This window comes from Colletotrichum jinshuiense, chromosome 4, assembly GCF_051148585.1.
Source record: "Colletotrichum jinshuiense chromosome 4, complete sequence".
Lineage (NCBI taxonomy): Eukaryota > Fungi > Ascomycota > Sordariomycetes > Glomerellales > Glomerellaceae > Colletotrichum > Colletotrichum jinshuiense.
Window position 1 is genome coordinate 3,383,900 of NC_139311.1, and position 19,434 is coordinate 3,403,333.

The following is a 19,434-nucleotide window of genomic DNA, read 5'->3' on the forward strand; positions in this document are numbered from 1 at the left end:
CGCTGGTCCAGAGTTCGCCGGGTATTTCGTCTGACGGGAAGTCGAGTCACTTCCTCGTCAGATGAAGCGGGAGGCTAAGCCACGGTGTCATGGATGATGCGGCGTTGTGCGACGGTAAGATCAGGCAGATTTACCTCATGCCACCGCCGGCGCGCGGGAAGGCTTTCGCGTCGAGTCATCTAGGGGCTGGGGGTACCTTTTCTCCCAGTTGTCCCCAATCCTCCGTTTTCTTTTACGAAGACGCGCGACTATCGTGTAGGATCTCAACTGCGCGTGTCCATTGCGGGTAGTCGTATTCGACTGAGCCATGTCAAGGCAGCTGTCTCCCGGCAACTGTGGGATCTACGCTCGACTTCTTATGGGCGATGTCGGCAACGGAAAAGTTGTGTTTGGGACTCGTCAGCATTTGTTGATACTGGCTGCCTCTGATCCTGTCACAGGCCATTCTCGGGTTTGAGACTTGTCTACCTGTCTGGGGACCCGTGCAAACATCGAGGTGCTTTTGGCCTGTGGCATCGATCATCCCGAGACACCAGAAAACAAAGAAAGGTCTTCAGCGTGGCAGGAGGCTCGGCGGGACCACATCTCGTTCGCCCGTCCCCAAGACTCGAGGTTCCTCCACTATCCCGAAGGACTAGGATAAGAGAAAACCCCAGGCGTCCGTGAAACACTATTCCAATATTCCAAGATGGACCCATCATCCTGCTCTATCGATGCTGTGCTGTCCCAAGCGGTCGACGGTATAGATTTTCTTATGCGCGAGGAATCTTTGCGAGCAAACGGTTATCAAAGTCAAGCAAGGCTAACGCTCCAGCGTGTCTATAATCAGAGTCAAGGAGTCCCGGCAAAAGATGCGAACCAGCCGGTGGAGTTCCCTCCAGGGCCTCCGGCGAAGGGGAAGCCCAGGCTTCTCTTGATGGGCCAAAGAAGGTAAGCAAAAACAGACCCTGTTTCGCCATGCCATGTGAGTTGCGTGTTGACTGTGTCAAACAGGAGCGGCAAATCTTCAATATCGAGCGTCGTCTTCCATAAACTCCCACCAAATGAGACGTTGTTCCTTGAGTCGACGGCTCGCATCCAGAAAGACTCCATGGCGTAAGATCTGATCCCATTGCCGCCCACTCTCGAGCATACAAGAGAAGCTACCATACTGAACCAATCTCTAGATCTTTCATGGACTACCAAGTCTGGGACTTCCCGGGTCAGATCGACTTCTTTGAGAACCCAAACTTCGACATGGACGCCATTTTTGGCGAGATCGGCGCCCTGATCTGGGTCATTGATGCGCAGGATGACTATCTCGAGGCCGTTGCCCGCCTCAACGCCACCGTTCTCAACCTCCAGCGCTTCTATCCGAATATCAACATCGAGGTCTTTATCCACAAGGTCGACGGCCTCTCGGACGACTACAAGCTCGATATCCAGCGCGACATTACCATTCGCATCCAGGATGAGCTGTCGGACCACGGCTTCGAGAACGCCCCCGTCACCTTTCACCTGACCTCCATCTACAATCACTCCATCTTCGAAGCCTTTTCCAAGGTCATCCAGAAGCTCATTCCCCAGTTGGGAACCTTGGAAGCTATGCTCACCAATCTCTGCCGCACCTGTCGCTTTGAAAAGGCGTACCTTTTTGACGTGCTCTCCAAGATCTACATTGCGACCGACTCGGCGACGGCTGACATGGCGTCGTACGAGATCTGTTCTGACTACATTGACGTCATCATCGACATCACCGAGGTGTATGGCTCGTGGCCGCGCTCCGAGGGCCAGCGCAAGCGGCTCGAGGCCGAGCCGTGGAACGCCAAGGTCGAGGACCAGGTTGCGTGCAACTGGGCCGAGAGCTGCATGGTTCTGCACGACTCGCAGCGGCCCATCATGCTGCGCGAGGTGGACCGCTACCTCGCGCTCGTGGCCATCATGAAGGAGGACTCGTACGACCGCATGCCGCTCGTCAACATGAACGTCGAGGCCGTCGTGCAGGGCGTCACCGAGTTTTTCGAGATTACGAAATCGAGGAAGTGAGCGGCCCCGAGCGTGTGAGCTCATGAAGCAAATGAGAGTCGTGCGGGGAAAAGCAGGTATCGGGCTATAAGAAAACGGGGGTGTTTGGCTCATGTTGTACAATACTTTTGTTTCCAGAGTGATATCAAAGTGCTTTATTTATTTGTTTCAGACCCCAATGACCTTTGAGTATCTACTTAGCCTTTCCCTGGAAGAGGAGCCTTTAGGGCATGTTGGACAGCTCATCTAGCGTCGACGATTCCAACCCGCGAAACGCCGGCACACCCATGCGCTTCTTGCTGCGCGGCGTGAAGCGCCTCGGCGGCACCCTGAACATGTTGCCTGGTGACAGGGGTACGGGCGTCTCCTAATCTTTCCGTGCTGGTGTCGCCGGTTGGGAGTCTATGGGACCGGGGCTGATATTGAAGACCCTGTACGTGGTCCGGTTGGAGCCGAGGAGGCACACGCGGGCGGGGACTTCACCGCGGGCGTTGGTAGCGTCCTGGATGTCCATCCGCACCGGAGTAAAGGCCGGATCTTCGGGAAGTGCGCATGTAGTATATTCGCCCTCGAGCTGCTTAGACAGGGCCGTTGGGACAGGCAAGTTACCCTCCTGATAGGGGGAGTAGGTGATGTTAGGGGATTGGACTGGGACCGCGATTATGCTGAATGACTTGTCTGAGAGATTGATCAGTAGAGTACTTGGCGATTGCGGGCTTGTAGAATGTTGGGTTCCAAGTACCTCGATTGCTCACGAGCAAAATCAGTTTACTACTGTTCAGGAACTTGAGCTCGAGAATTTTGCCATCGTCCACGGACAAGGCGGCGACGGTTGTGGTGACGTTGCTGCTGATTCCGTTCATAACAGGAATGGATGTACGGAAGAGGTAGACTGCAAATCCATTAGTTTAGGCCGCAGCTGCCCTTCGCGATAAATGACTTACATTCTTGGTCACTGCCCTCTTGGGCAACGGCAGTAAAGGCCAGCCCGTCGATGTCTTCCTGTATGTAACGTTAGCGAGCCACCCTGCTATTTGCCCCATTGTCGAACGAACCTTTTTCTTTGCCGAGCACATCGTAGAGTCCATTCTGGAAATCTTGCGACTGAGCGCGATCTTCGTCGGTTGGCCAAAGCGAACGCTTCTCTTCTGTGCCTCGGCAATGTCCTTAAATACACCATTCGCACGAGCGTCGAGGTAGTCGACGAGAAAACCCACATTTGGAAAGGCCTTCAAGTAAGCCTGTCCCTCTTCTTGCCGTCTGAGCTGCGTATCTAGCTCATCCAGCATGGATTTTCCACTTTCCGCTCGCTCCCAGTCCGCCGAGTAGTCGTCCTTGGACACCTCGTCCAGAAAGATGGCCATGGGGCTCTCCATCAAAAACCTTTGGATATAAACAAGAACCTTGCTATTCTCCATGGTGGCCTCTTTTTCGGTCAGTTCATCAGTAGCCGAGCTCGACGCGGCGAGACGGTCGATCTGAAACCGCGTCCATGTCGAGAAAGCGTTAAAGAGGTCAAGTTCGTCCATTACATTGAGGAGAATCTTGTGGCCGACCAATTTGAGGCAGGAGACAATGTCCATAGCGCGTGTGACTTGGGCCACAGAGAAGCCGATATCGTCGCGTGAGTCGTAAAACTGGGCCAAGCCTCGGAGACGACTAAGAATGATGGCGCATCTTTCCAGTGCCGGCAACAGATTTTCATGAATCAGACCGCGTAGGTTTTCGAGTCCAGAGACTACAGCTTTGTCCCATCGCTTGTGGCCCTGTATAGATGTTGTTAGCCTTAGAGGCATTGGAGCCGCCACTGAGTACCTACACGCTCTGCTAGATTGTCAACCAGCCACTCCCGGATAGGTTCGTATGCGTGGCCAGTGACAACTGTATGGAATAGACCCTGGACAATGTTTGTCGGTCCACTGGTCATCTGCTCCAGGTCTCCCTCGACACTACGTAGAAACCTAGAGGGCAACTCTCTCGTGTTTTTGTATTCCACTTGCATGTGCAGTTGTGTCTGTTTCACGTAACGCAGCAGCTTTTGCAACGTGGTAAGCTTTGATGCCAAGAGAGATATGTTGATGGGTGACGAGGGGATGAAAGGCAGGTCCATGGGGACCAGATATACAGCTTCGTCATCGTCGGTCGAAGACCTCAGCAGAAGAGAATGTGTGGAAACCTCTGGATGCGAGGCGTGTCGAACTAGCTGTAACACACCGGGCCTGTACATGGAGCTCGGGAGGGTATACCGAAAATCGCCAATAACAAACGAGTCATAAATACTAAGATGAATGCGGCCGTCACTCGTACCGACGACCATCACAAAGACTTGGTCGCTGTCCTCGGCGTTGAAGGGCTGGAAAAGATATTCGATGCCTGTCCGTAACGTGAAGACCAAACCATCCTCGCTGCAGTCATATTTAGAGAATGATCCAGGAAATGGATAGAAAAAACGCACCCTGCACCCGCACTCGAACTGGGAAGAGGACTGATCTTAGGCAATGCCGAGTCAACCTCCAAGAATGTGAGTTCTCGAGGAAGATCCAATGGAGCTGGACTACCTTGCAATTCCAGCTCCTCAGACATGAGCTTTTGCCATGGCTGAGTCGGTGTCTTTTGGTTATTGAATTTAAGCTTGCCCACTGTGTTACGCGACCAACCGATGTGAGTGATGTTGGGTGCGGTTGCGGCATCTCCGCAGACGCGGATATGATGAGCGGCCTTGTTGTTTTCCAGGCCCATCAGCCTCACATAACCATCGCTCCAGCCTACAGCGAGGAACTGACCTGTCTCCGAGTCAATACTTCGATATTATGGCTTTGAGGATATATACCCACCGTCCGGCTTCCATCTTACAGCTTGTGGTTCTGGGGCCTGCTGACCAGGCTTCGCGAACTGGTGGATTTTCGACACGACCTGTTCTCTGGGCCGGTATATCAGGAGATTCTTCCCTGATGCGTCCCAGCTGACCGAGAGATCAACCGTTGGGTTGCTACAGGGAAATCCGTCGGCAACGCGGTGGTCAAACCTGGTTTCGCTGAAGGGCCGGAGTTGTGTGGTTTCAGTCATTGCGAAAACACTTAGTTATTCGTAATGGCGGGAGATTGGTGCCTGTTCAAGAGACCATTGCTGGCCCCCGTTCGGGAAGCCGTTTGACGAGATGAGGGGAATGTTAAATGCGCGGCCGGATTTCTTCCAGAAAAATTGTGCGCTTTGGTCAACCAGCTTCATGCAAGTGCTTGATGTCGCCTGCTGTTTTTCTAATCACGGCTTTCACTTCTTCCTAATGTGAGGTACCTGAGGTACATTCTCAGGTTCATGTTTTGTGGGAACCTTGGCCAGTGACCTTTCTCTCAGTGGGTTAGTGCGTAACGCAACTAAGAAAATGGGGTCAAGGGACCCCATCCACAGCATCCAACACCGACGTAGGCCCCTCTGCCAGCTCAGGGGTTGTTTGTAGTGCACAGGATGACGCTCGCTGATGGCCAGTCCCGCCAGCGGAAAGCCCGGTGCATTCAACGTATTTGCATGAACAATGTCAACATGTCAGTAACCATCTTCTTTTCTTAGGAGCTTTCGCGTCCTGAATTCTCTCTAAGATACGTTTCATTTCATGCAGCCAAACATTATGGCCTTTTCCCAAACGTTGCAAGTCAAACCCGCTGCTCGGAAACTCCTGGGTTCGCGCCCAACTTTTGCAACCCCTGACCACTTCGCATTCATTTAAAGTAGCCATCTCATTTTCTATTCAATCAAGAAATTGTCTGCGTTGGACTTGATCTCCTTGGAGAAAGTCACTTCTTCGTCTTCTTCAATCAACGATACGGTGATGACCTAGTACTTGCATTAGCGGCTGTGTCATCCACAAATTTGCTGAGCCATAACTTACATCAACATCCACGAAGGGAGTCGTCTTTGAGAACCTAACCGTCATAGGGAAGAAGTCGTTCTCATCGTCGGTCTCAGCCTCGAACTCAAACGACCCGCTCGGGTTGTCTTCTGAGACCGTGCCAATGTTCCATTCCAGAGAGTCGCCAGAGACCTCGTATGAAGCGTCGAAGCTCGACACGACCGGTTCGCTGGACTGGTACGGGATAATTACGCTGACATCCTTCAGCGTGTCACCACCCGTCAGTTCGTACTCGACCGTCATGTTGTACTTGTCTGCATCCTTGTTGATCCAGACAGTAAAAGTGATGGGGCAAGCGCTGGTGTCGTCTGCTTTGGCCGTTGCTCTCCAGCGCAGAACGCCAACTGACTGATTAATGGGGAAGCCACGGGCAGTGTTGCTCATCTGAATAACCTTAGAGCTGTTAAACAGGTTCTTGTCGACGTTGGGGTGCGTCCGGAACTGGGCGCCATGAGATGGGTTGGCCGTCAGGTTCAACTTGACCTTGGTCAAGCTAGGATCGGAAATACGAAGGTTAAGATCACCACTTATCGCGAGGGAGTTCAGAGCTCCCTCTCTCGACAGCTTGGCACTGATTGCCTCGTTGACTACGACGTGAATGGCGTCGTGGTCGAGGTTTGAAGAGACACGAGGCTCTGCCGCAGGCTCGGAAACGTGGGCAGGGGACGGCGTAATGAGAGGTGTGTCGTCCACTTCCGCTCCCATCTCGCCCCGAACACGTTCAAACATGTCAGTAGTCTTGGACTTCTTGCCCAATTGCATACCCTTGCCCTTGGGAGCGTTCAACCTGACCTGATTAGCCGCTGGTCACCACCGCGCTAGGTTTAGCCACTCACTTGTTGAACGTCTTGTTCTTCTCAGCTTCGTACGAGTCGTATGTATCCGTCGTGGTCGGGCGAGTAGGAGGAGTGTAGGTCGGGTATACGGGTGTTCTGGGCATTCCACCACCCACGCGGCCGGCTCGAGCCGTCTCCTTGCGTTGCATCTCCAGCTGCTTTGCCTTTCGCTTGCGCTCTTCTGTCGCCTCCAGTTCCTTGTTCTGTGAAAGGTATCAGCATGCAGTGTCCGAAAATGCCATAATTCGGAGTTACGGACTCTTGCGATGATCTCCTGGATCCGCTCCTCGTGACTCTCCATCTCGAGGAAGGTCTTGATCTGGCTGATGGTCAAGTTCTCGCGGTAGCCGAGAGTTACCAGCTCGTCGAAGGCGCTGAGTAGTTCGTACGCATTCTTCAGAATCTCTCTCTCGTCGAGACTCTTGCATGTGCTGGTCACCACCTGCGCGAACAGGTGCAGGGAATCGATGTCTTGGAGGATGTTGGATTGACGGTTGGTGATGAGCACCATGTAAAGCTCGTCCAGCGGTTGGTAAACGAAGCGCACATTATCTTGCTCGACGGTCGTGTGCTGGGTGCCGCTGTCGGCAAGCTTCGGGAAGGACGCAAGAAGGGCTTCGATGCGGGATCGTGGCATCTCCCTGAACTGGCGGGAGAGGACAGCTTTCCCGCCTCGGGTGCAAATCGACGCTGCAAGGACGACCTGTTCAAGTCAGCATCTTGCCTTCGCAAGAGCCACGAGTAGCATTAGCCATCTCACCATTTTGGACGGAGTGTTGTGACAGTTGTAGGGCGAATTGGTGATGTAGACAGGCTGTCGCAACTCGATTCAAGGTCACAGGCCAAAGGAGGGACGGGACCACATAGGGAGCTTGAATATTGAGGTCCGAATGTGTGAATCTGGCCAGTGCACGGGCCACGTCGACCTTACGTACAGCGGTTCAATCTAGTCCTAAAGAGGCAAGGTCGAAGCTACCTCCAGAAAGCGCGTCTTACTGCGCTTACGGAATGCAGAGGGGTGGCACCTGGGCCTTTTTTAAATTCCCACGCGCCTTGACCAACTCCACCTCATTTGCCCTGCTTGACCTCACATCGGAATCTTTTGACTCTTTGTTCTACTTTCTTTCCCTCTTTCCCCAGGGCATGCCTTTGGACACCTGTCTAAACAAATATCCTGCCGAAACTTCATAACCGCCTGGATACGAACCGAGATATCTAGTGACACCTAGCCGACACTTACGTCCCGATCAACCCAACTGGATTTCGCCAGCGTTACCAAGCGGACATCCGATTCCACAACATCAAACTCGCCAACTAGGCAGACAAGCGCCTCGATAGATACAGCGAACTTGTCAGCTACCATCGAAAACCCAACAGTTTGATACTTCAGAACACAGGGATGGCGGCCGAAGCAGCTCCACTCCCGAGCCTTGAAGCTCAGCATCATGAAGAGTATATTGATTACTCCGAAGACGAATCAACAGTGCCTGTCGTCGCAACAAGGGGCTCCAACCACAGCTCATTCTCAGCCAACGCCCACTTCGTTACCGATGTATCCGAAAATATAGAAACGTTGCCTTTGGACCTAGACCATCAGACTGCAGATGTACAAGTCGACGACGTGGCTGTCTCTATGGCTGTCGGTGCACTAGAGGGCGACGACCTAGAGAATGCTGCCACAGGCGACAACGAAAACATTGATCTGGTTGATGAGAGTGGCAAAGAAGCCGAAGACGCTTCTTTCAACGAGAATGAAATAAGCTGGGAGGATGGTCCCGGTGATGAAAGAGATGCGGACCTAGGCGAGAGTCACCTCAATCCTGGCAAGGAGGACTGGCTGCTTGTCGACGAGGACGCAGACATCGTAACAGATGAGCAAAACCCTGGCGATGACATGGTTGAAGACGAAGAAGCAGAGAGCCATGAAACCAACCAAGCGCCCAATGATTCTTCAATCGTTTTTGAGAGCATCGACACGAACCCGAAAGAGGTCGGAGCTGCCTATGTTGATTCTACGTCGGGGGAGCAGCAAGCCATCGAAGTTCAAGCTTCGGAGGCGGATGGTGATGCGCACGAGATAGATTACTACGGGGATGGCAATGCGTCCGCCGATGCCTTGGCGGAGGTCGATGACACACATCCAGAGCATCATAATATCGACGATGAGAACCTTGGCAATGCTCCGATAGACCAAGATGTCGAGGATCATGCTATGGGCGATAATGATGAACCGCAGCACCAGCTTGAAACGGAGAGCAACGTGGCTGTCACCGATGGCGATGGTGCAAATGTTCAGGAGCTTGATGGCGAAGCTGTTGATGCTCCAGAGTACGCCACGACTGGCGATGGCGACTTATCGGATCACGAGCAGGTAGAGTATGACGATGAAGTGCTCGCCGATGTGCGGTCGTCTATTTCGGCCGACACGCCGTCTCACGGAGATATGGAAATCCCCGTCATCACGGTCTCTTACAAGGGCGTCGACTACCCATTCTTCTATGGCTCCCCTGACAGCGAAGGCAAGGAGTGCTTTTTTAACGATATGACACTTTTGCACTGCAAGATGGAAGGTGTACTAGCAGGCTTCCGCCGAGAACTTGCCACCGAACTTGGCCCATTTGACGAACTTGTGTTCCAGATCGATGAGCTGGGGCTTGAATTTGCCGAAGTAAGTTTGCATCCACTGGACATGAAACCTCTGCTAACCCACTCCAAGTCAAGCCAGTCTGAGGCATTCTCGGACATCACATTGGGCCAGATCATCTCTGTATTTGACTCCCTGGTCAAAAATCAAGATCCTGACGCGTCAAAGCCGCTCTATGCGTTCCTGGTAACGCGGCCAAACTGCAAGAAGCGGTGGCTGTCCTTGGTCGATGACGCATATAATGGCAAGGGCCTTGATGAAATATGTTACTATTTCAAATCCCAGGCGCCGAGCGAGGTTCCTGAAATAATGGACGATGAACCTGGTTTGATAGGAGAAGAAGATAACGATGATGCTGCTGCATGGCCGCAATCTCCAGGCGAGAGCGATCAAGGTGACCAGAATGATGATCAAAGCCAAGCCGAAAATATCGATATCAATGAGGATGACGACGTTGGCGATGGCATCACTGGAGAGGACGATGCACAGTCGCAAGTCGCAGCTGGCGAGGATGCCTCTCAACCACGTATAGACGCCGTGGAAGAGCTGGGTATAGAGACAACGATAGACACCGAAGTTTCTCTGATGGACGAGTCTACCGCAGTTGCAGACATCGACACTGTTCACAGCACCGACATGGCAGAAATGATGGTGGACCAACAGCCCCAGCAACCCGAGGATAAAGGTAATGCCGACTGTTCCCTAGCTACCCCTTGTTTCTACCCTTGTTTTTGCATCTGCATCACTTGCGCTTCGGTTCTTGCTGCGTACCATATGGCGGAGGAAGACGGTCCCCAGTACGATACTCCAGTACGGAGGACATGAGCATCTGCACATCGCCAGGGACGCTTTGAGTTAAGCCATCCATGTTTAGTGCTTCCGATGAGGCATCCTGCCCCTCTCTGATCTCCTACTTGCGTCCCCTTTCTGATGTTAACATTACATTTTCTTCAATAGCAGATGCTGACAGTATAACCCAAGCTCCAGAAATCAATACATCTAACCCACTTACCAACTGGGACACGGAGGAAGCAGATCTGCTCAACGCTGTTGGAAATGCGCAGGACATGCCAGAAGAAGAAGAACCCACAACCATCGTAGACCAAAACGTCGAAGGTACCGAGGAGAATTCGACAAACAAGGTAACCCCTAATACCAGTGCAACATCGACATTGAATGGCGATGAAGAGGTCACCTACGAGAACGAGCTCGATCTCAACGCCGATCTTCCCGAAAATGAGGACGACGGCGCCGAGGCTACTGGCCTAGATGAACTGGCGGAAATTGATTGGAGAGAGTTTCCTGGACAAGGCGACGATGATGTTCCAGAGTCCCCTTCGATCGTTGGCAAACGCCAGAGATCGGATGTGGACGACATGTTGGATGATGAAGCTCAAAAAGGTGTGTTCGAAGTATCTAAGAAACGCAGGGTGTGCGAAGAAAACGAAAAAAAACTAACCATGCGTTAGACGTCAAGCGTCGTCGGTCTTGAGCTTCAGGCAGCCTCTCAACTAACCCTCGTCTGTTTTTGGATGCAACACGGATCTAGGTCTGCTGGGCTTGTCGTATCCCAAGATCGACCGGTAGGCGATTATGCAACGAATCAACTCGAGTTTCCGATTGAGGAAATGTCCATCAACAGGCCAATGTGCCCGATAAATGGGGCATCGCCTCCAAACCTGGAGAAGTCCGCACTTGAGGTAGGCTTCCGGCATTGATATTCTTACTGACTTACAGCTTTTTCAATTCACACCCACAAACGACCAGGCAATGACCTGGCGTATTGGTTGGACGACACACTCTTGATGCAGCATTCGTTGAACCTTCTCGATACCCCGTCTATTCTCTGGCGATGTTGGTGGATTTCTGGCGTAATAAAGGGATAAAAAGTAATGGGACAACCTAAATGGCTCGGTTGATCTTTTTGTACAACGAGTCGTTTAGGGGAAATGTTAGGGACGATGATGCCAGAGGCCTGCTCAGCAAGGTGAAGTATGGATGCCTTTCTGAGAAGAGAAGCGGCCATGATCGGCATCTGGAATCCTTTGGGATGTCTGCGTTATGAGAAGCTGCTTTGTTGGATGCAGTTACCCCAGAGGTACCAACTCCCATCAAGCTGAAGCGTTGAATCCTAAAGAAAAAAGACGTGCATCAGATACTCCTCGCCCAATGAAGAATAATGCATTTAATTTCTTACGATGCCAGCACAGCTACGTTAAAGTTGGGCATCCCCCCCGGAGCCGAGGCCTTACTTCTTTGTGTCACGTGAAAGCGAAGTATTGTTTACTTTACCACAAGAAGGCTATGTGGAAGATAGTGAACTGATGATTGGGCTCATCCAACATCTGCCATCGGCCAGCATCATTTTGGCAATTCCAAGACTTTGTGCGATGTGGACTTTGAGAGGAGGGCTGAACATTGATACCAGAGCAGGCACCACTTAGGACGTGTTTCGGCGGCTGAGGTCGGATGAGACGGTCGCATCGTCGGGTCTCGGCTGTTGATGCGTCTGCTCGTGATCTGTACTCATTTTTCGTCCTATGTTTGGCCCTGTCTCGTCGGAGGGAAGAGTAGAGTTTGAGGTTACAATGAACTAGGCGTTGGATCGGGGGCAAGCATCAAGATTGGCACGGGGAGGGGGAGAGAAAACCTGCGAGGAAGAGGGTTAATAGAAGCTCGGGCTTCGCTTTTCTGCAGGTAATTGGCACGCAACGATGACTTAAGTGGAAGATTAATGTCTGTCAGTGATGGGTGGATGGATGGATAGGAGTTCAACAAGCGAGTGAGCATGCGCAGTGTGTGAGTTTGATAAGAGTTCCCGTGGTCTCGAACGTTTACCCCTGGCCGGAGGCGAGGGAGTCCCTGTGAGCCTGCGACCCGTTCCATGAGAGGATACATCGTGGTAATGAGCTTTTTTGTTTCGACAACCGTTCTCACTTATGCGAAGCGTGCGGGCAGCCGTGTTGCCGCATCGTCTTCCCCTCATAAGTGAAATTTGATGGCAAACAAACTGCTAAAGAACGGCCCCTGCCTCAGTGGTCTTGTTTCCGAGGAGAGGGACCCCCTTTGGCTCGGAAAGGGGATCCGGGGAGGATCTGCTGGAGAGATGGGCAAGGGGCCTGGCATAGCGATGGACTCCGGTAATGTTTAGAGCGGCCCACGTGAGCCTGTTGGTCACAGTTTACGGCATAATATTGCGCCTTTACATTCCTCTCCTGAAATCTTACCTAATAAATGGTAAGGGAAACTAAGGGCAATACGGCGTGGGTGCCGTTGTCGGCCAAACGGACTCGAAATGCTGCCGTTTGCTGATGACGACGAGGGCTTTTTGGAGAGTGGCTGTGACAGTGCGGTTTAATTAAAGAGGGCCGTATAGTCTTGTCAAGAGGACGCAGTGTCATTCGTAATGAACCTGTTTCAATCAACCCCACTTGTGCAGTGAGAGAAAAATAGAAATGCCGATTTCCTTGGATCGGGTTTTGTATGGAGATTTTACAGGGGGGTAGGGGAAGCACTGACTAGACCTCCCGACCGAGAAGAGCACACATCCCGCCTTTTTCTTTCGCAGCGGCTCCAGCCTCCTGCGAACGGGTATCCCTTTTTATTTTATTCGCCATGGGCCCCAGGAAGGTTTGCTGGTTGGTTCTTGCACTAATGAACTAGCACATCACACACACATGGCACATCATACCCATAACGCCAGTCAGGGGTTTGTGGGCGTCGTGAGTTCAGTATGGATGTAACCATACCCAGCTCAAGCCCCTCGGGACCGACTGACACTGGACTTGTGACGAGCGCTGCCAACCTGCCCCCCCCTGCGCAGAGGCCTGCGGAACCTCCCACTTCGAATCTCCTTAGTGTAGGCTACCTCCCCCTGTCGGAGTCAGGTCAAGTTGCGTTAGTCAAGGGATCGATTTCCCGTTATGAACCCCCTACCTCTGCAATGACCTCAGGACGAGTGACACTGGGTATCGCCTTGATTTCGAGTGTGAAAAGATGAAAAGCGGCCAGAAAGAGAGAGACAAAGAGCGAGAGGGCGGATAGAGACGAACAACTAGATGGCCGTCTGACTAGACCAGTAAATATCGGTACGGACGAAACGGGGAAGAAGGAAAGAATTCGTCCAGAGGCTTGGCGCCCCTCCAGAATCAATTGCCCGTGTCGGGAAACCACCATTTGGCCCAAATCGCATGCGAGAAACGATCCATCATGCTGGTTCCATCCGTTATTCATCGTGACACTCTTTTGCCCAACACAGATCCCAAAAATACCATTTCAGTGCTCTCTGCGGATTACTGAATCATCTCCGCTGACCATCGCGGGCCGTAGCACACCCAGACACACCACATCGCCTCTTCCTCAGCTCACCACATCCCCCACACCCAGCTAACGACACCACTCCAGACCAGCAGCCCCAGCAGGCTGAGTATTCGTCCTCCAAAAGTGGACAGTTTGGCCAGGTCCTGTTAGCGGCGTCGTTCCCCGACCGGTCGGCCTCAGCCCCTCGACCCTCCCGTCCGGTCGATAAAGGTACCCACCCGCGCGCTCAACAACTCTGGCACTGCCGCCAGGCTCTCGTCTTTCGTGCAAAGAAATAGGGACCTATCGCTGCTGTGTTTTTTGGTCAGCCCAAGGACAGACATTCTATCCATTTGTCTTACTCAGTACCTCCTCGCCCCGTTCGCCTACCACACCCATCACAAAGATACCGCTGAGAAAGTACGTACACTTTTTCAATATACCTGGTGGCACTTGCACTCACACTGGCGACTTTCTGCAGGGCACCTCTCCAACCCTTCCCAGGGGCCTCTGAAACTCAAACCTGTCCCTATCTGGCTGGTTGGCATTCCTCGACACGCACCTACCCACTGCGTAAACCACCTTTGGCTACTGGACCAGTACCGCTGCGAATACGTTGCCTCGTCTCGCCTTGCCTTGGTATTGCCGCGCGAATAAACCTGGAGAGGTACCTGATCTGGCCCAACCTGTTACGCTACGTACCACCCTCGCAGTTTTATCTGCAAAATCCTACGAAACAGTCTCTCTCCCCTTTCGGTTTTCCATTGCGCCAGCCCCATCACCTCGACACGACACACGAAGACCACGACGCCTCCCTCGACTCGGTTTCGATTCGACTCGACTACGACGGCCACGACCATCACGACCACGTTCTCTCCACTCCAACCCTAACCGCTGGAGTCCTTCGGGTTCATCTTTCCATGTGTCGCTGCTGACGAGGTCTAACTTGAACTTCAATCTCTCTCTACCTCGCCCGGCGCGAGCCTCGCCAGCTCCCCTTCACGGGACACGACACTGTCATTCAGCGACCGCCACACCACGGCGCACACGCCTAATACAACCCGACACTCTTTTCGTCTTCCGTCGCCGTCGACGCACTCCTTTCTGGCAAGATGATGCTCGATGAGAAGTACGTTTGCGATCCGGTCGGCCGTCCGGCCATCGTCGGCGCCCTACCGGCTACCTCCACCTGGCCTTGAGAGCCGTGTTTGCTGACAGCCCACCCGCGCAGATATATTGGCCTTGGCCTCGCCATGGCATCAAGTTTAGCTATTGGTACGCACTCATTCGCCCTCAGAACTGCCCGGTTCGTTGCTAACAAATGTTCGGCTTGCAGGCACCAGTTTTGTGATCACGAAAAAGGTACGCGAGTTTTAACTGTTGCAGCCGCCGCGGCACGATCTTCGAATGCGTTCACGAAGTCCGGAAGCTAACCCTCGGCTACAGGGTCTTATCCAAGCAGAAGAACGTCATGGCTTCGAAGGCGACGGCTATGTATACCTCAAGAATCCGATATGGTGGGCTGGCATTTCGACTTGTGAGTCAGCATCGGACTTTTACTGATGGCGACGGGTCGCTAACGCGTGTTCAGTGGTCGTCGGAGAAATCTGCAACTTTGCAGCCTATGCCTTTGCGCCGGCCATTCTTGTTACGCCTTTGGGAGCTCTGTCCGTCCTCATTGGAGCCGTTCTGGGCTCGTATTTCCTAAAGGAAGAGCTTGGTGTTCTGGGTCGTCTGGGCAGCGCAATCTGTCTTATCGGCGCCGTCATCATCGTCCTTCATGCACCTCCAGATGAAGACATTCAGACCATCGACCAGATTCTGCATTATGCCATTCAACCGGGTTAGTCTGCACCTCTGAATCCATATTGCGACATGCATTTAACAGCTTGCTAGGTTTCCTGCTGTACGCATTTGCGGTCACTGTTTTCGCCGTGATAATGATATACAAGGTCGCACCGGTCCACGGAAGGAAGAACGCGCTGATCTACCTTTCTATCTGCTCGACAGTCGGCTCGGTCTCGGTCATGTCTGTCAAGGCTTTCGGAATCGCCCTAAAACTTACATTCGCCGGAAACAACCAGTTCAGCCACCCCTCAACTTACGTGTTCATGATTCTTACAACCGTTTGCATCTTGACGCAGATGAACTACTTCAACAAGGCTCTCGCCCAGTTTCCTACGAACATGTAAGTCAAAACTATACCCATGCCGCGTGTGCCACATGGCGCTAATGATGGGACACGTAGCGTCAACCCCCTTTACTACGTAACCTTTACAACTGCCACCCTGTGCGCCTCCTTCATTCTATTCGGTGGTTTCAACACCACCGATACCGTCAACACGATCTCCCTGCTTTGCGGGTTCCTGGTAACCTTCACAGGAGTTTACCTGTTGAATCTTTCGAGATCGGATCCGAACGGACACAAACTGATTTCTGGACGTGGTGGTGGCGATGCCACGGGCACGGACATGATCTCAACGATCCAGACCCGTCTGAGTATGCAGGCCCGCAGGAGCCAAGACCCCCGATTGAGCATTGGTAGCCACCATGGCGACACAACCGGCCTAATGAGGGCTTATGACGAAGAGGCCGGTGCCGAGTTTGGTCTCACCGATCTGGCCGAAGAAAGTGACGACGAAAATAACCACCGAAGAGCGAATGGATCCGCCGCCAACGGTCACTCTAAATCTTACAATGAGACAATCGAGCTCCAGAATCAGAGGTCTGGCGACAGATGAGAAGCTAGGCGGGAAGGGGGGAGCCGTCTGTTTTCTAGCCGTCGATAGACGCTGAGGCGGCGATTGTCTTTTTCGAAGCATTTCTTATCAAGGGCCCGATTTGGGGGCGGCATTGTACATTTTCTTCAAAGCCATATGATTGAGAAGTTTTCCACGACATGATCGGATTCATGAAAGAGGCACAGGCCCACGGAAATGGTGCAGACGCACTCCGAGTAGGGGAAGGGGAAAGCACCGGGAAACCGGCATCAAGCTTTCCATACTATTTCGCTTCTGCCACGGCACGAGGAGTATTACAGGCACAGGGGGGGACACTTGGGGCGTTTATCGGGGATTCCATGGTATCATGTGCGGAAGCACCTCTTGTACGATTAGGAGGCGAGCGAGAAGGAGGGGTGTGAGAGGCATGCCCCGATTCGCCCGGAGACCGGCATTTCTGTTCTTTGTCCAGAGCATTCAAAGTACTATAGACGTAGGCCGAGAGCCTTGAGAATTGATTAGCATGGACCAGTTGCGATGTTACCGTCTTGTTGAAGCCTGGCATTATTAACGCCGTCGTGGGGCTAACGAGACCCGGCCAGGGGGGCCGGCCGGCCTCTTGGATTAAACTGGTTGTTCGCCAACGGGTTTACTCCACAGCCGAGGCACACCAGGTTGCGCTGCTACTCTCTCCATCTCTCCTGCGTGGAATACTTTCTTCCCCTGCGCATTTCTGGCTAGTCGCATCACGTGGGAATGCACTCTACATTTTTTAACACTTTGGTTTGAATGATTTCGTTGCTCATTTCATGGTTTGTTGTACCATTACAAGCCAGTCGCAACTATCCGAATTTCCCTTTCGCAGAGTGATGCAAATGTGATCAAGACGCCTGAGTAGTATTCCACCCCCGTCCTCCCTTTTGCTGTTCGCGCGACACCCCTTTTATATCCCCCAAATGCTTTGATTCTTTTTTGGAAGAAGAGAGACAGAAGCGAGCGAAGCAGACCATCTGAAAAACCTACCAGCCGGCAGCGGCATTGGTAGTTTCAGCCTCGACAGAAGAAGCCTGTAGCTCAGTAGCATCCTACGACTGAGCCTCGGCCTCCTCGCCGCCCTCCTGCTGCTCCTGTTGTTGCGCCTCGGCGGCGGCCTGGGCCTGGGCGGCCTTGGCACCGTAGTCCTGGCTCATGGGCTGGACGACGCTCTGCTCCTCCTTGGGCTCAAGGATGGAGACGGCGTCGGGAAGGGTCTTCTGGGGGCCGGCCTTGCCCTCGGGGTCGGAGCCGCGCATGATCTTGACCTTGATACCCAGGACACCCTGGCGGAGGAGAACGTGGCGGGTGGCGGAGTCGATGAAGTCCTTGGCGGGCTGACCGGAGTGGATCATGAAGCCGTCGGTGAACTTCATGGACTTGGCACGGGCGGCACGGAGCTTGCCGGAAACGACGACCTCACAGCCCTTGGCGCCAGACTCCATGATGAAGCGGAGGACACCGTAGCAGGCACGACGGACGGCGAGACCGTTGAGGAGCTTGTAGCGGAGGGACTCGCACTGAGCGACGGCGGACAGACCGCGGTTCTGGACCTTGGCGGCGTAGAGGGAAACGGAGTTCTCGGGGAACTTGAAGCGCTTCTGGATGAGCGAGGTGAGCTCGCGGATGCGGCGTCCCTGCTCACCGAGAACCTCCTGGGTGTGGGTGGCGCGGATGATGATGTCGGTTACCGTGGGGGTGACGCGGACCTCGACGCCAGAGTATCCCTCCTCGGCCAGCTCGCGCTGGAAGAACTCGTTGAGCTCAGCGTAGAAGACGCCATCGGCGACGAACTTTCTGCGCTTGGAGCTATTGAAACAAGAGATTGGTTAGCCATCCATCATCCAATTCCTCAAGTGCGACTTTTTTTTCCTCCCGTCTTCGAGATCGCGAACGCGGGGTGGGAGTCGATGACACTCCGCCGCAACAGCGTCAGAAAAAGGTGTTATTGAGGGCAAGTCTTACATCTGAGTGCCTGGAACAGCCATCTTGACTTCGGTGCCCGGTTGTCGAAAGGGGGTGGGATAGTTGGACGGGTTGTAGTTTCGACGTCGGTCGGGGTGGTGTTGCAAGTTGAGGTTGTCCAAGGAGCCTCCAATCGTCAGTCTCAGCTTCACAGAATTTCGCTGTGGGTTCAAATTCTGTTGTGGGAAGCCCTAACTGGCAACTTTCGCTGGCGATAAGGGTGGTCTGTGCTCTAAGTCCTTATCGAGATTTACCACTGCCAGCCAGGTGGCTGCCAGCGATGAGGTAGTGTTTCGTCAGAATGGGTACGTACCGTCTGCCTTGCATTTGCTGGCTGAACATCGGGACATCGGGACATCGGGACAGTGGTCTCCGTTGCTGGTGTGGGGTTTCACGGGGCAGCTTGCTGCAGTGGGGACCGGTGAATTCGAGGTCCCTTGCCAGTGTCAAGCCACAGGTCACAGGCACAGGCACAGACACAGGTGAGGATGTCAGGTGGGTGGCATTTGACAGTCGATGAGTTGCGATTCACTTCACCCATTCACTGCTTGCCACGGAGCAGTGGTGATGCACTCTTCTGAAACCAATTTGCATAAAACCCAGGATATACAATATCTTCTCCGTGCATATAAACACCAAATAAAGTTTAAACAAGTCAGAAGAACAGTCATTACCAGGGGCGGTTCTATGTTAGTCAATCTCTCAGTTTCGATAAAGACCACTGCCAAAGCCGTCCGTGACGTCTGCTCTCAGCCCCGCGCTAGTGGGAATACAGCCGTCCACTTCCTGCGCCTGTGCCTGCCCTGCGACGGTCAGCCATCCGACCTGACCACCGTACCTACCTCACCTCCAACCTTACCTTACGCAGCCCTTCAATCTCCAACACAGAGCGGTTACACTGGTTTTTCCTTTTCTCTACCAAACCTTTTTACTTTGCTGAAGTCGCGTGGCTTTCCTGCTGCTCTTCTTCAAGTGAATATCCTCACCTACAACCCTCACCTTCCGGGTCTTCCGCGCGGCCATGCC

At 53.1% G+C, this 19,434-nt stretch overlaps 6 protein-coding genes across 6 annotated transcripts; 3 read left to right on the plus strand and 3 right to left on the minus strand.

Annotated features, from left to right (window-relative positions):
• Positions 1–688: 688 nt before the first annotated feature.
• Positions 689–2,025, plus strand: EsH8_IV_000838 (Gtr1/RagA G protein conserved region-domain-containing protein; the record flags this gene model as incomplete). The annotated part of the gene is made up of 3 exons (XM_083265728.1): positions 689–930; positions 994–1,095; positions 1,167–2,025. 3 exons carry the CDS (start codon positions 689–691, stop codon positions 2,023–2,025), a joined length of 1,203 nt encoding a protein of 400 aa, XP_083124623.1.
• A 202-nt stretch (positions 2,026–2,227) lies between these two features.
• Positions 2,228–5,070, minus strand: EsH8_IV_000839 (anaphase-promoting complex, cyclosome, subunit 4-domain-containing protein; the record flags this gene model as incomplete). The annotated part of the gene is made up of 8 exons (XM_083265729.1): positions 2,228–2,346; positions 2,416–2,682; positions 2,747–2,896; positions 2,949–3,006; positions 3,060–3,770; positions 3,824–4,409; positions 4,460–4,787; positions 4,839–5,070. The coding sequence occupies 8 exons, from the start codon at positions 5,068–5,070 to the stop codon at positions 2,228–2,230; spliced, it is 2,451 nt and encodes an 816-aa protein (XP_083124624.1).
• A 675-nt stretch (positions 5,071–5,745) lies between these two features.
• EsH8_IV_000840 (coatomer subunit delta) lies at positions 5,746–7,510 on the minus strand (the record flags this gene model as incomplete). The annotated part of the gene is made up of 5 exons (XM_083265730.1): positions 5,746–5,835; positions 5,891–6,698; positions 6,748–6,950; positions 7,007–7,450; positions 7,508–7,510. 5 exons carry the CDS (start codon positions 7,508–7,510, stop codon positions 5,746–5,748), a joined length of 1,548 nt encoding a protein of 515 aa, XP_083124625.1.
• Positions 7,511–8,146: 636 nt separating this feature from the next.
• EsH8_IV_000841 (uncharacterized protein) lies at positions 8,147–10,883 on the plus strand (the record flags this gene model as incomplete). Its single annotated transcript, XM_083265731.1, has 4 exons — positions 8,147–9,415; positions 9,464–10,076; positions 10,373–10,792; positions 10,861–10,883. 4 exons carry the CDS (start codon positions 8,147–8,149, stop codon positions 10,881–10,883), a joined length of 2,325 nt encoding a protein of 774 aa, XP_083124626.1.
• Positions 10,884–14,802: 3,919 nt separating this feature from the next.
• Positions 14,803–16,431, plus strand: EsH8_IV_000842 (magnesium transporter NIPA-domain-containing protein; the record flags this gene model as incomplete). The annotated part of the gene is made up of 7 exons (XM_083265732.1): positions 14,803–14,819; positions 14,922–14,965; positions 15,027–15,052; positions 15,137–15,227; positions 15,282–15,533; positions 15,587–15,878; positions 15,939–16,431. The coding sequence occupies 7 exons, from the start codon at positions 14,803–14,805 to the stop codon at positions 16,429–16,431; spliced, it is 1,215 nt and encodes a 404-aa protein (XP_083124627.1).
• A 1,064-nt stretch (positions 16,432–17,495) lies between these two features.
• EsH8_IV_000843 (40S ribosomal protein uS3) lies at positions 17,496–18,431 on the minus strand (the record flags this gene model as incomplete). The annotated part of the gene is made up of 2 exons (XM_083265733.1): positions 17,496–18,252; positions 18,409–18,431. The coding sequence occupies 2 exons, from the start codon at positions 18,429–18,431 to the stop codon at positions 17,496–17,498; spliced, it is 780 nt and encodes a 259-aa protein (XP_083124628.1).
• Between the last annotated feature and the right edge of the window lie 1,003 nt (positions 18,432–19,434).